This window comes from Setaria viridis, chromosome 4 (assembly GCF_005286985.2).
Source record: "Setaria viridis chromosome 4, Setaria_viridis_v4.0, whole genome shotgun sequence".
Classification (NCBI taxonomy): Eukaryota; Viridiplantae; Streptophyta; class Magnoliopsida; order Poales; family Poaceae; genus Setaria; species Setaria viridis.
Window position 1 is genome coordinate 33,670,643 of NC_048266.2, and position 12,029 is coordinate 33,682,671.

The window sequence follows — 12,029 nt, forward strand, 5'->3', positions numbered from 1 at the left end:
ATCGCCCCCACTTATTGTTTTTTGGCTGTTACCTTTTTGCATAGCCTTTTCTATATTCTCTCTCTCTCTCTCCCTCTCCTAATCCTCAGTAGACAGCCAATGGTTGAACTTGCTATGAGGGCAAACTGTACCATGTGGTTCCTGTCAGAGACTTGACATCTGATGTAATGCAACAGACAGATGGATTGTTTCCCAAGTATATTGGGGTTCTTAACACCTGCAACACACTTGAAACCATTGGTAACTGCATAGCCTAGCCTTGCATCAATATATAAGTCTGGTTTATTGATATTCTGCGCAGAGAGAGAGAGAGAGAGAGAGAGAGAGAGAGAGAGAGGGGTATTCTAGCTTTCTGCTCTCTGCAAGATATAGATGCAGTGAAACCTAACACACTCCAGTTCAATCCCATCAGATCACGCCCAACAACTCCTTGCTCAGTTCCCAACAAGACACCACCACACATGAATGAGGCAAAAGTCAAACGAACAAACATCTTTCAGAATCTTCTCCAGGGCTCTAAAGTCAAGGGTCAGAGCATGCTCCAATGTGCGCATCAGGGGGTCACAGTCTCACAGAAACACATGAGAGAAGGACCAGGTCTTGTTGCAGTGTATGTGTATATGATGAGATATACCATGCAAGGCACATGGCATGAAAGAGGCGAACTTTGCAAGAGTCTAAAACGAAGATAGATTTAAAAATTCAAGGCACGAAGAACATTATATTCTACTTTACAAGAACGTTATTTAGCTCTTGTAGAAGACAGCATCCTCAAGCATATGTCCAAAAGTGTGATTACCTATACGGCTAGCTAGCAGCATTCATCCACTAGAGCGTGGGGTTAGTAATGCATGGTAATTACTAATCTGGACAATCTTTAGGACATGCTTAGTAGAGAAAAAAGCATGCAATTTTTGGAGTCCAACGAATGCTCTTTAATTTAAACACATGGGAGATGATCAGCTAATAAAGGAAAATGCAACGAAACAAGATAATATAGACTAGATGGCTGAGGTGATATGCGATCACACTCAGAGTAGGACCAGTTAACAACAACCTAGGAAACCTCACTTAAGGGGCAAGAAACTAGCAGGAAACACCCAAAACACAATCTTCTAATGAATACCCCCACAATATTGATTAGCTAACAGTAAGTTAATATATACCAGAAGATAAGCTTAAATAAAGACTTCCTTTAAAACTCGATGTGCAGTTCACAAATAAAATTTTGTTCCATGATAAATGTTGTGCACCAGTAGTTTATTTTTCTTCCTTTTTATTTAGACTTTTTGGAGACATGCCCAATCGAGTACTGTACTTGCTTTGAAGTGTAGAAGCATCGAAGCAGCGTGGTCATGAGATCAAGCCATCATCACCAGCGCGAATATCCACTAACTTTCAATATGAGTCGCAGGATAACTGATAAAGTAAAAAAGAGATGCTCTGCTGTTATTTCTGAAGTAAAAATATCATTGGCCGGCTGCTCAACGGTCCACGCTCACCTGATGAACATAATGCGGCTCATACATTCACATAGTTTCTTTTGCATAAAATATTGGTGGTGCATGACACGGCCTATCTTTTCGATGACCTTGTTAGATATAGGCAAAGGCATCCAAGGTACTCCATGCAGCACATCTAGGCATGCAACATGCAGGGCTCATGTTTTCCATGTACAAGCTTGCATACACTAGGTCACTAGCTTAGCTACAAGCCTATCTCATGCATGTACACAGTCAGACATAGAACTCTTGAATGTGCAAGTACAGGTAGCTCCATGCAGCACAAACAACGAGGCCGTCAGTATCGGTTATCAGCATGTACCATCATCATCTACCGAGCAACTCATGTACACGACAGTAGGTGTACAAAGGTACAGCTCCAAACTACGATGGATCTGACCAATCGGCCGGAACAGAATTGTCTGTCATATGCTGCTGCAGCTCCTGGCCTGGGCCTCCTGCTCAAGCTCAAGAGGGAAATGGGAAAAAAGGAACAGAAGCTGCCCAGCAGGAACCTATGCCAGGCTCCCAGGCCAAGGCCAAGGGGGTGGTGAGCTGGGAGAAACAGTAGTAGGGCGCTAATATAAAAATTCTCCAAGTGCAGGGTCATGTCAAATCTTTCTGAAAATTTTATACTATGGCCATTCAGCCCACGCTCTCTCCAGTACTTGCACGGTGTGGCCAGGTGAGATGAGGGGACAGCCAGCCTCACAGCCGATTGATCGTTGTCCCCTCCTGCTGTAATTATTAAAACCTGCCCTTGTCGTCGTACAACAGCAGGAGAAGGATCCCCTGCGGTTGTTTTGCTTTTAGGAGCTAGAAACTTGCATTGTGTGCCCTGCCCGTGTAGAGGCACCCAAGAAAGATCCACCAAGGAGATAAACAAGCAAAGGTAATGTGGCGTTGCTACCACTTACTGCTAGAGTGACTAGAGCCTAGAACTATGTTTCCCAATTTCCCCTGCTGGCTCAAATTGCCAGGGACCCCTAGCTTGAGAAGCTATATCAGGTAAAGAAAATGGATTCCTATGGCATTTTAGCACTCGTTCAATTTAGTTCATTTGTTTTCATATTGGAACGATTGGTGTCAGAGTTGAGTTGTTTCGACAGTACCATGGCGTAGCTGCTGAATAGTTCATTTGCTTTTATATTGGAATAATATCATTTCTTGGAGCCAGAGGAAACATTCCTCGTTGGTCTTTGCGGTGTTTGGGGAAAAAATCGATAGAGTTGACACGTCATGTCCGTGCAAGCTGTAACAAAGGCCCAACTTACTTGTTTATAGGAATTAGAACTGGACTGAAAAGAATAAGAGATAAATAAAATCAGATGGCATCCATGCATGACATGTATAAAACCATTTTTTTTAAAGTCAACCGAGCAAGCGGTGAAATTTGTAAAACTATATATGCATTTCATCCATTTGATAGTATCAGCATTTAAGCCACGTCCTAGTCTTACTACAGAAACTTGCCTCGTCCAGGAATTATAATATTTTAGAGAAACCTAACTCATTAGTTGTGTGGTCAAAAATTGCAATTGAACACAGCTGGAAGTATAGCAGGTAGTCAGCAATAGCTTGCACCACATTACTGTTTATGAGTAACGCTTCACAGAAGATCCCTGATGGGTACCTTGCACTTGCACTGTCCACTTGCATTGTCTATGAATATAAAGTCAACCAGCTTTTGGATTTTGAAGACAAGACTTAAGCACGGCGCAAAGCAACCCAAGATCTTGTTTCTCTCATCATAAACATATTCCTCCAAGGAGTAAGTTTCTCCTGAACTTGTCTGCCTATTTTCTGGAAAACAAAGACAAGGGTTAGTTTAAGACTTGAATATTCCCAAGTGGCCATACATTGTTAATTCTTTGCAAATAAATAAACTAGTCTTCAGAACCAAAGTTTCCCTGCAAAAATGTGATCCAGATTCTTTTTCGCAAAATATAAAGAAAAGCTAGCTAGCTAGCTATTTACCTGCCCTAAAATGCAATGTAGGCGTGGTGGCTAGTGGGCCCAACGGCCAGCTGTGGGACGGGACAGGAACTTGGAACAAGTGGTTCAAGCATTCAGATTTGTCCTTGCCTAAAAACAAGCATTCAAAATTGTTCTCTGATTCTTTCACAAAGAATTGATTTTTTTCTACTAGTTTTCTATTCTTCTTTTTGTGCAGAGAAAAGATTATCCCCTTTCAGAGGAGAAATGCTACGCGAGCATCTAGCCCAATGAAGAGTTGATAAATGAAACGTACCATGGACGGATAGACTAAGCTAATGAGAAGGGGTAATATTGATTCATAGAAACGTCAAAAGGTAACAAAAGGATGAATGTGAGGCAGGGAACCCAAGGTAGGAGGTACTGCACTAAAAGTTTGGTTTAGCACCAACGAGAGAAATACAAGTTGTAACAAATTGCAGTCTTGGTCCCCATATAATCACTCAACCCTATGAAGGATATGCTACAGATATAATGGAGTCCATTCGGAAGGCACGAGGAGAAGCAAATTATGGATGAAATGGGCGGGAGCATGGTCAAATCAGTCCTCAAATCTAGACTTAACCTAGCTACATATATATATATGTAACATCATAAACAATACCGAACATGCATGGTCCCAAGAGGACAATTAACAGAACCAATGGGAGCATCAAGCTTAGAGGCATATCCTCCCTCTAACCCCACACCCCACAGGCAAATTAAAGTGCAGGCTGTGCATACATTGAACTTCCTGAATAGGCTTTATCGCTTCACATGATCTTTCCCCTACCACTAGTCACATGATCTATGGAACTTTGATGTGATAAGAATAGACTAAAGTCAAAAAAACCAATTTGCTCAACCTAGCAATCAATCTTTAATTGACAACCTACAAAGATTCCCTTATCCCAGGCCACTTTTATCGATTAGTTAATCTTTTCAGTCTTAATCGTAGAGACAACGATCATTCCTATACTTAAATCTTCTTTGGCCTTTCTTGATGCTCTAGTTGTGAGAATATATTTGCGTAAAAAGTGTTTTGGACTTTTAATGGCTATTATTTGAATGGAACAAGGCAGGGTCCAACAAAGGATGATCATGCTCAAGATGCTCTGGATCAAACTGATGGTGACATTTAGCTTTGTATGCTTAGTGGAAGAAGTAGAGAGCTGAACCAGCAGCACTTGCGGCATCTCGGAAGGCTGGGGTGCTCATGACCACCATCTATGGATATATTACAAGGCATATTGTGATTGTCTGTAAACAAATAAAAGCACTCACCGAAGGCAGTTTTTGGTCAACTGATGGCACAAACATTAGCAATGATACTTTCATAAATTTAATGGCAGCACGATACCTAAACTACGGTACCATATAAGAATATCTCACAAAATCGAGTTGTTTGGTCAAAGGAAAGATTGGACCAAATTGTGAATAGTATGTGTCTTGTGATCGATCAGAAGGAATTTTCAGGAAGGTTAGATATGCCATGAGGAGAATGATGAAGTCTTGCACCAAAATCTTTCAATACCCACTACTAATAATTAGTGGACTCTGTGCATGGTAGATGCCTCACGCTTGCAAGCTTTAATTGTCACTAGAAACGTAAAGGAACCATCCACTTGATCGTAAGCTCTGGAGATTATAACTAATTTAATATTTGTCATTAGGAAAGTTAAGAATCAAGACCTAAAGAAAATCATCATAAAGTAAAAGGTGGCAGGAGATCCTGAGACGGTAGGTCAGAAAGCAAACTCGTAACTGAGATTTCTGATATTATCGGATATGCACAAAAAAAATGTGGTTTTAACTGAAAAAATGTGAATATAAAAAGCTAAATATCAGCAGAGAAATTTACCTTTTACTCCTATTATGATCTTGACAAATCTTTCTTTGGTATGATATAACCCTGAATTAGTATAGGCGTGGGAAGAAACAAAAACGGTCCAAGCTACTTTTATTTTGTTGCATGCTAACCCCCTTCCGGCCAGTACCATGGATCCTACTAAATGTACTTGAAGACGTTTGGTTTGTACATAAAAAAGCAAAGGTATATATCAGGGGAACAAATCTTTGTATGGTAAAGCGCGATAAGATTCCTACAAAACACCCACCAACCCAGTAATCAACTCCACATTGTAATACACATCTACTTTAACCTAAAAGAAAGCACAGCGCCACAACGTTACCAGTTTTAAGCAACAGTTCTATCTTGAATAGCTTCTTATAGTCTTTGTTCGATTCTTAAATGGCCTCCACCCTCCTGCACATGCTATAGGTTTCAAGAGTCAGTTTCTCTGCCCAAAATCTACAAATAATTTGTGTAATTTATGACTAGGTACATGGTAAATGTTCTTTTTTTCCTGAACAGCATGCCTATGAAAGAAACAAAAGGTTAGCAGCATGGGATTTCCATGCGCACATGTCACGGTCCATTTTCAGGTTCATGTCCCAGCCGCTATCACTTTCTCAAAGGAACATCAGCTAGGATACAAGGAACCTTTTTCCCCAAAAAGAAAAGGTGAAAGGAAACTAAAGCAAGATTGCTTTGACCCTAATAAGTTCATGGTCCCCTTTGACTACACAGATGCAGAACAGAGTAATCTACAGAAGCCAGAGTCCAAAGGTATAGACGCCAATCTCTCTAAATTAACTTCCCTATTGGATCACATAAATCCTTGAAACAATACCAAAGTAAACTCACCCATGCCTGGACGGCTGGACCATATTCCTGAAGTACTTGGTCCAAAGAGTGTCTAGCGGGCCACTTTTGACTGCAGTTGGAAGAAACCAAAACCATGCACAGGCGCAACCAATGCGAGTGAAAGGAATCGCGCACTGAGCATCTTTAATGACTTAGGGGTGTTTGCTAAACTTTAGCACCTACCACATCGGATGTTTGGATACTAATTAGGAGTGTTAAACATAGTCTAATTACAAAACTAATTGCACAGATGGAGTCTAATTCACGAGACGAATCTATTAAGCCTAATTAGTCCATGATTTGACAATGTGGTGCTACAGTAACCATTTGCTAATGATGAATTAATTAGCCTTAATAGATTCGTCTCGCGAATTAGACTCCATCTGTGCAATTAGTTTTATAATTAGCTCATGTTTAGTCCTTCTAATTAGTATCTGAACATCTGATGTGATCCTGCTAAAGTTTAGCACCTCGTATCCAAACACCCCAGCTTGGTCGCACTCAAGGCCAGGAGGCTGTCACGTCGCCATAAAAGATTTCAGCCGTCGGATCGAGCGTGTATGGCCCAGATCGTCGAACAGAGGATGGCGATTTTTCAAAAAAACATCCCAAACTTTGTCGAAATCGATCCAGCAGTCCAAAGGCCCTAGAATTTTTTAAAAAAAAACCCCCGAACTTTGTCAAAATCCAACCTCGAACATAGGCTTGACAATTTTTCAAAAAACATCCCAAACTTTGTCGAAATCGAACCAGTAGTCCAAAGGCCTCATAGAAAATTTTTCAAAAAACCCCCGAACTTTGTCAAAATCCAACATGCACTCTAGGTACAGATAACCCCGGTAATCTTTCAAACCCCCCCCCCAACATTGTCGGAATCGAACCCGCCATCCAAGACCTCTCACACAAAAATTTTAAAAAAACCCCATACTTTATCGGAATACAACCTGCAGTCCACAGACCTCTCTCACACAATTTCCTAAGAAAACCCTCTACCTTTAACGAAATCACCTCGCCATCCAACCCATAAGTAATATAAATAAAGATGTAAAAAAAATAATTTATTAACTAATAAATTGACTGCCACTTTGCAAAATAGAAACAAAAACATAGAAAAATGATAGAGGTACAAATTGATAATTTGTTAACTGATAAATTAAATGTCACCTTGGCTTATATGATGCACCCAGACACTTTGAAACATAGAAAAATGATAAAAATATAAGTTAGCTTTCGTTGGCTTCGTTACAACCAGAGGTATCCAATAAAAAAAATCTAGCCAAAAACAACAAAATACAACATCTCAATACGTGCATGAATTTATTTACAAGATACTTTTCAATTGATATTGTATAAATATTGTGTGCTCCATTTAACTATAAAAATATAAATTCCAAACTAAATAGATGGAGGGCTATTTCTGCGCGGCAACGTGACGCACTGTTCTAGTTCAATATTTGAAACTGCCATTCACTCCCCGGTGAGGCCATAACCCGTTTTAGCTACAGCCTTGCCATGGAATCGTGCCAATTTCAGAAAAGGATCATGCACAATGCGACAGGCAACATAGAACAGGTTTGGCACAGGATCGAACAGGCTGAGCTGACAGGTTTTAGCATACAGGATATAATTTGGAAAGCAACCAGGAATGGCTCAGATTATGCCTGCAAACAGTTAGAGGTTAAAATACTACTGAAGTACTGAATTCAGACATGGAGAAGAACTGACTATCCGTAGCATTTGTCTTGATAGCTGGTTGCCTTTCTTCAACACGAAGTAGATAACTGGTAACCATTCATGAACACAGGAAGTAAATCTTCGTTATTTGAAGTGGAAGCTGGGGCTTTTTTGTCTTTCGGATTGATTAGTTTGATCAGAAATTCAGAATAAGACCCAAAAGCATAAAAAGCTACTGCTATACAACATGTATGAATTCTCGAGGGCGTGGTTGGTCCGTACCAATGGCATCGCCGCGGGTAAAAACTCCTCGATTGCACCTGTTGCAGCGCCTCGCCGGAACAATGCCTGCCCAGCCATCAGATCGCGACTCGCAACCGGCAGCGGCGGCGGCGACGCTTCTCGGCGCTTCGAGGACGGCGCGGCGTGGTGGCCGACAGGTTGGGGGGAGGCCTTGGAGACGAACGGGTTTCTTTCCCCTTGGGCCTGGGAGGATACCTGCTGGGCTGGGCTTTACAGTCTGTTGGGCTGGGTTGTCTTTTACATTTGTTGTGTTTTGATCTTTTTCTATACGTGCCGCGTGTTTATTGTTTGCGTTCATGTCTTCCTTTGATCATCGAGATATCGATGACCGAACGATACGTGCGTGTTATTTTCTCCCAGAATTGTTTGTTTTCTTTTATAATCGTTTATTCCATTTCAATCGGTTGTGTTCATTTCCTCTTCATCAGGCGCGGCCCGACCAAAGTTCAGTTCAGTGCATGTTCTTGTTCATTTCACTTTTAAAAATTCAAAAAAAAAGTTAATTCCCTTTTCTTTTGTTCGAAATTTTAAAAAATTTCCCCGTTCCAAAAGAAACCACCACTCGATCGATTATTGATTGTTCCCCTGCACCGCCGCGCACAAATCACCTGGATCCCTTGCGCGCGCGCGCGCGCGACGCGTGACGGCCGGCTTTACCGGCCGCCGGTCACGCGCTTTGTCCCGGCCCCGCCGCGCGCGCTCGCGCACGGCTACTTCACACCCGCCCGGCTCGTCGACGATCCTGGCGTGGGCAGACTCTCTCTCTCTCGTCGATCGATCCACGCTGTTCAAGCAGGTGGCATGGCGGTCTCCGCCATGTACGCGGCGGCGGCCCTGGGCAGGAGGAACCGTACGGTGACGGCCGCCGTCGCCGTCCTCGTCGTCTCCCTCTCGCTGCCGCTGCTCGTCCCCTTCGGCGCGGCGGCGCAGGAGCTCGGTAGGCGTTTCCGGTTCACGCACGTACGCACACAGCACCTGCATCACCACCGTGAGTGACCAGACAGAAGAAAAAAAACTCTAATCATTACCATTAGCTGGGCGACCGGTGGCGAGCCGTTACACCATGCCTTCGACCCTTCCTTCTTGTGAGTTGCTGTGACACGTTTCGCAGACGAGGAGGGGGACTTCAGCTACCGGCGCGAGGACGGGAACGGGCCGACGCGGTGGGGCGCGGTGCGGCGGGAGTGGGCGGCGTGCTCGGTGGGGCGGCTGCAGTCGCCGATCGGGCTCTCGGACACGGTGGCGGCGCTGGTGGACAGCCCGGGTCGGCTGGGCCGGTCCTACCGCCCCGCCGCGGCGTCCCTCGTCAACCGGGGCCACGACATCATGGTGCGGTTCAACAGCAACCCCGGCGGCGTGGTCATCGACGGCGTGGCCTACCGGCTCCGGCAGATGCACTGGCACTCGCCCAGCGAGCACGCCGTCAACGGCCGCCGCTACGCCCTCGAGCTCCACATGCTGCACCAGAGCGAGGCCGGCAACAGGTACGCCGTCGTCGCGCAGCTCTACAAGGTCAGCCGGAACCGCCGCGACCGGACCATACGCAGGCTTGAGCGCTACATCAGGAGGATCGCGAGGAGGGAGAACCACGAGGAGCTCATCGACGAGGTGGTGGACCCGCGGTGGCCGGTGAGCCGGAGCACCGTGTACTACAGGTACACCGGCTCCTTCACCACGCCGCCGTGCACGGAGGGCGTCACCTGGGTGGTCGCCCACCAGGTAAAGTAAAATCCATGCCGTCGTCCATGCACGCGCGCGGTCTGAGTTGTCAACGCCGATGTGTGACGGGGCGCCACGCGCTTGCTTTTGCGTGCAGGTACGGCGCGTGACGCGGCGCCAGATCCGGCTCCTGCGGAACGCCGTCAATGACGTAAGCACCGATCGTCCACCTCGCCGGCGGGCCGTGCATCCAGGCCGCCGCCGATGCAATTGCATTATTGCATAGAGAGTTCCAGTAATGTAGTGTGCGGCGTACGTGTGCAGGGCGCGAGGAGGAACGCGCGGCCGCTTCAGGAGGCGAACGGCAGGAGCGTCGCCTTCTACTACGCATCGCCGGCGCACGGCCGACGGGCGACGGGGGACTAGCGAGGAGACGGCCGGCCGGCGACATCTCGGCGTACGTCGTCCCTTGGCGTGCGCTGCTTCTTGCGTACACGTGGCCAAGCAGTTCATGCATGTCCCTATAACCGGTGTTCCCCCAAATCAATTCATTGCAACGTAGCACAATTGAACTGATGTAAAAGAAAAAAGAAGGAAACATTTTGCCATAGAAATTGAGTATGAGTTTATTTGGAGGACTATTTCCTTGTTTCTATGAGGGAGATTACACAATCTGAAAAGAGAAACCCCTTCTACAAAGATGACGTCTGGCGCAGCTTATCATCATATGAGAGTAATTTTTTCACTCGTTCGCTGACCACGATGGTTACCTCCGCCGCTGGCCAAACTTCTTCTGTCTGGTTGGAGCCCGGCAAGTCCGTACTCGCCGCCGTCGCCATCCTCGAACGAAAAAGGGCCCGCGGCGTCCGCGCCGGTGGCCTCAGGCCCCGCCTTATTAGCAGCTGGTTCTACTTGAGGGCGTTGCCGTCCGAGGCTGGCGATGGAGTCGCGACTCTCCTCAAGCAGCCTGTTGGCCATCGCCATGTTCCGCTCGTACAGCTCCATGCTCCGCCCGTCCAGGCGTACAGCTCCATGTTCTGCTCGTAGAGGTCCATGAAATCCGCGTGCCTCCGGCACATGGCCTCGCCGTCCGCGGCGAGCGAGCCGTTCACCGCCGTCGCGGGGTCCTCGCGAGTGGTTTTTCCATGGCGGTAGCGGCCGATCGTCTCCGACGAGGAGGCGGCGACCTTACGCGTCGTGGGCTCGTGGCAGACTAGGCGGGCTTGCCTGGCGGATTGGATATCATACCCTGCCGTCTGGGCTCCTATTGGGCCAAAAAGGTAGGCCGAGCCCGGCTCGTATACGAACAAACCGGACGGCATGCTAACAGCCCAATTAACCGCTTGACAAAATCTGTTTACTTTTTGAGTCAAAAATTTGGTATGTTTGTGATTTCTCAAACTTCAATGCATCCAGATGTCAAAACTGATCAAGTAAAAAACAGAGAAAATGTCAAATCTAGTGTGCTATGTGAAAACCGTATTTTTTTGGCGAATGGGATCTGCAAAGCATTTGGGACCAACGTACGTATAACTTACAAAATGGCGCACTATAGTGCATGAAGCTATCCCCTATCACGGAAATGTTGATGCCCTTGGGCAGCCCATAGGCAACAGGAGAGAAGTTCCAATGCCACGTACAAGTTATGTGCTACCGTTCTACTAATTACTGTAGCACCTGACTATACGGAAATTTTTTCATAAAAGTATTAATGGATAGAGCATGCAAGAAAATAAAATTTGAATTTGAAAAAAAGCTGCGCGAGAAAAAAAAAGAAAAATCAAAATGTGAATAGTAGCATGTTGCAGGTTAAACACGGATAGTTGCAACCCGATATTATTGATTGCGTTCTCTTTCTTTATTATCCTTGTCGTCTACCTTTATTTTTTACCGAAGTTAGCAGGAAACTCCAACCTATTTTTTAATTTTTTTTATTTCAAATCCACTTAATTCGCTTCCACAGGGAGTCGAACTCGGACTTGTTGGGTGCTACTCAGGTACTCTACCACTAGGCTAGAGACCCTTTCGCTACCTTCAAACTTTTATTCTTCAAGATCTCGAATGGTAGAGACTTAATGGACGTATTCTGTATCTATGGTGGAAATTCAACGTAGATTAGTGGTGACCAGACCTGAGCATTTTAAGCCAGCCCAGCTCGACCAGCGGGCCTGGCCCGAACCTGATGGGTTTTGGCCCACCCGCGCTCGCTG

At 45.4% G+C, this 12,029-nt stretch overlaps 1 protein-coding gene across 1 annotated transcript; it reads left to right on the forward strand.

Annotated features, from left to right (window-relative positions):
* Positions 1 to 8,917: 8,917 nt before the first annotated feature.
* Positions 8,918 to 10,460, forward strand: LOC117853879 (alpha carbonic anhydrase 7). Its single transcript, XM_034736158.2, has 4 exons — positions 8,918 to 9,148; positions 9,272 to 9,879; positions 9,977 to 10,030; positions 10,144 to 10,460. Exons 1-4 carry the CDS (start codon positions 8,962 to 8,964, stop codon positions 10,243 to 10,245), a joined length of 951 nt encoding a protein of 316 aa, XP_034592049.1. The 5' UTR covers positions 8,918 to 8,961; the 3' UTR covers positions 10,246 to 10,460.
* Positions 10,461 to 12,029: the final 1,569 nt, after the last annotated feature.

Coding starts and splice junctions, on each gene's coding strand:
- LOC117853879 (XM_034736158.2), top strand. CDS start 8,962: ATGGCGGTCTCCGCCATGTACGCGGCGGCGGCCCTGGGCAGGAGGAAC. Junction 9,880..9,976: donor CCTGGGTGGTCGCCCACCAG/GTAAAGTAAAAT, acceptor TTTTGCGTGCAG/GTACGGCGCGTGACGCGGCG. Junction 10,031..10,143: donor TGCGGAACGCCGTCAATGAC/GTAAGCACCGAT, acceptor GTACGTGTGCAG/GGCGCGAGGAGGAACGCGCG.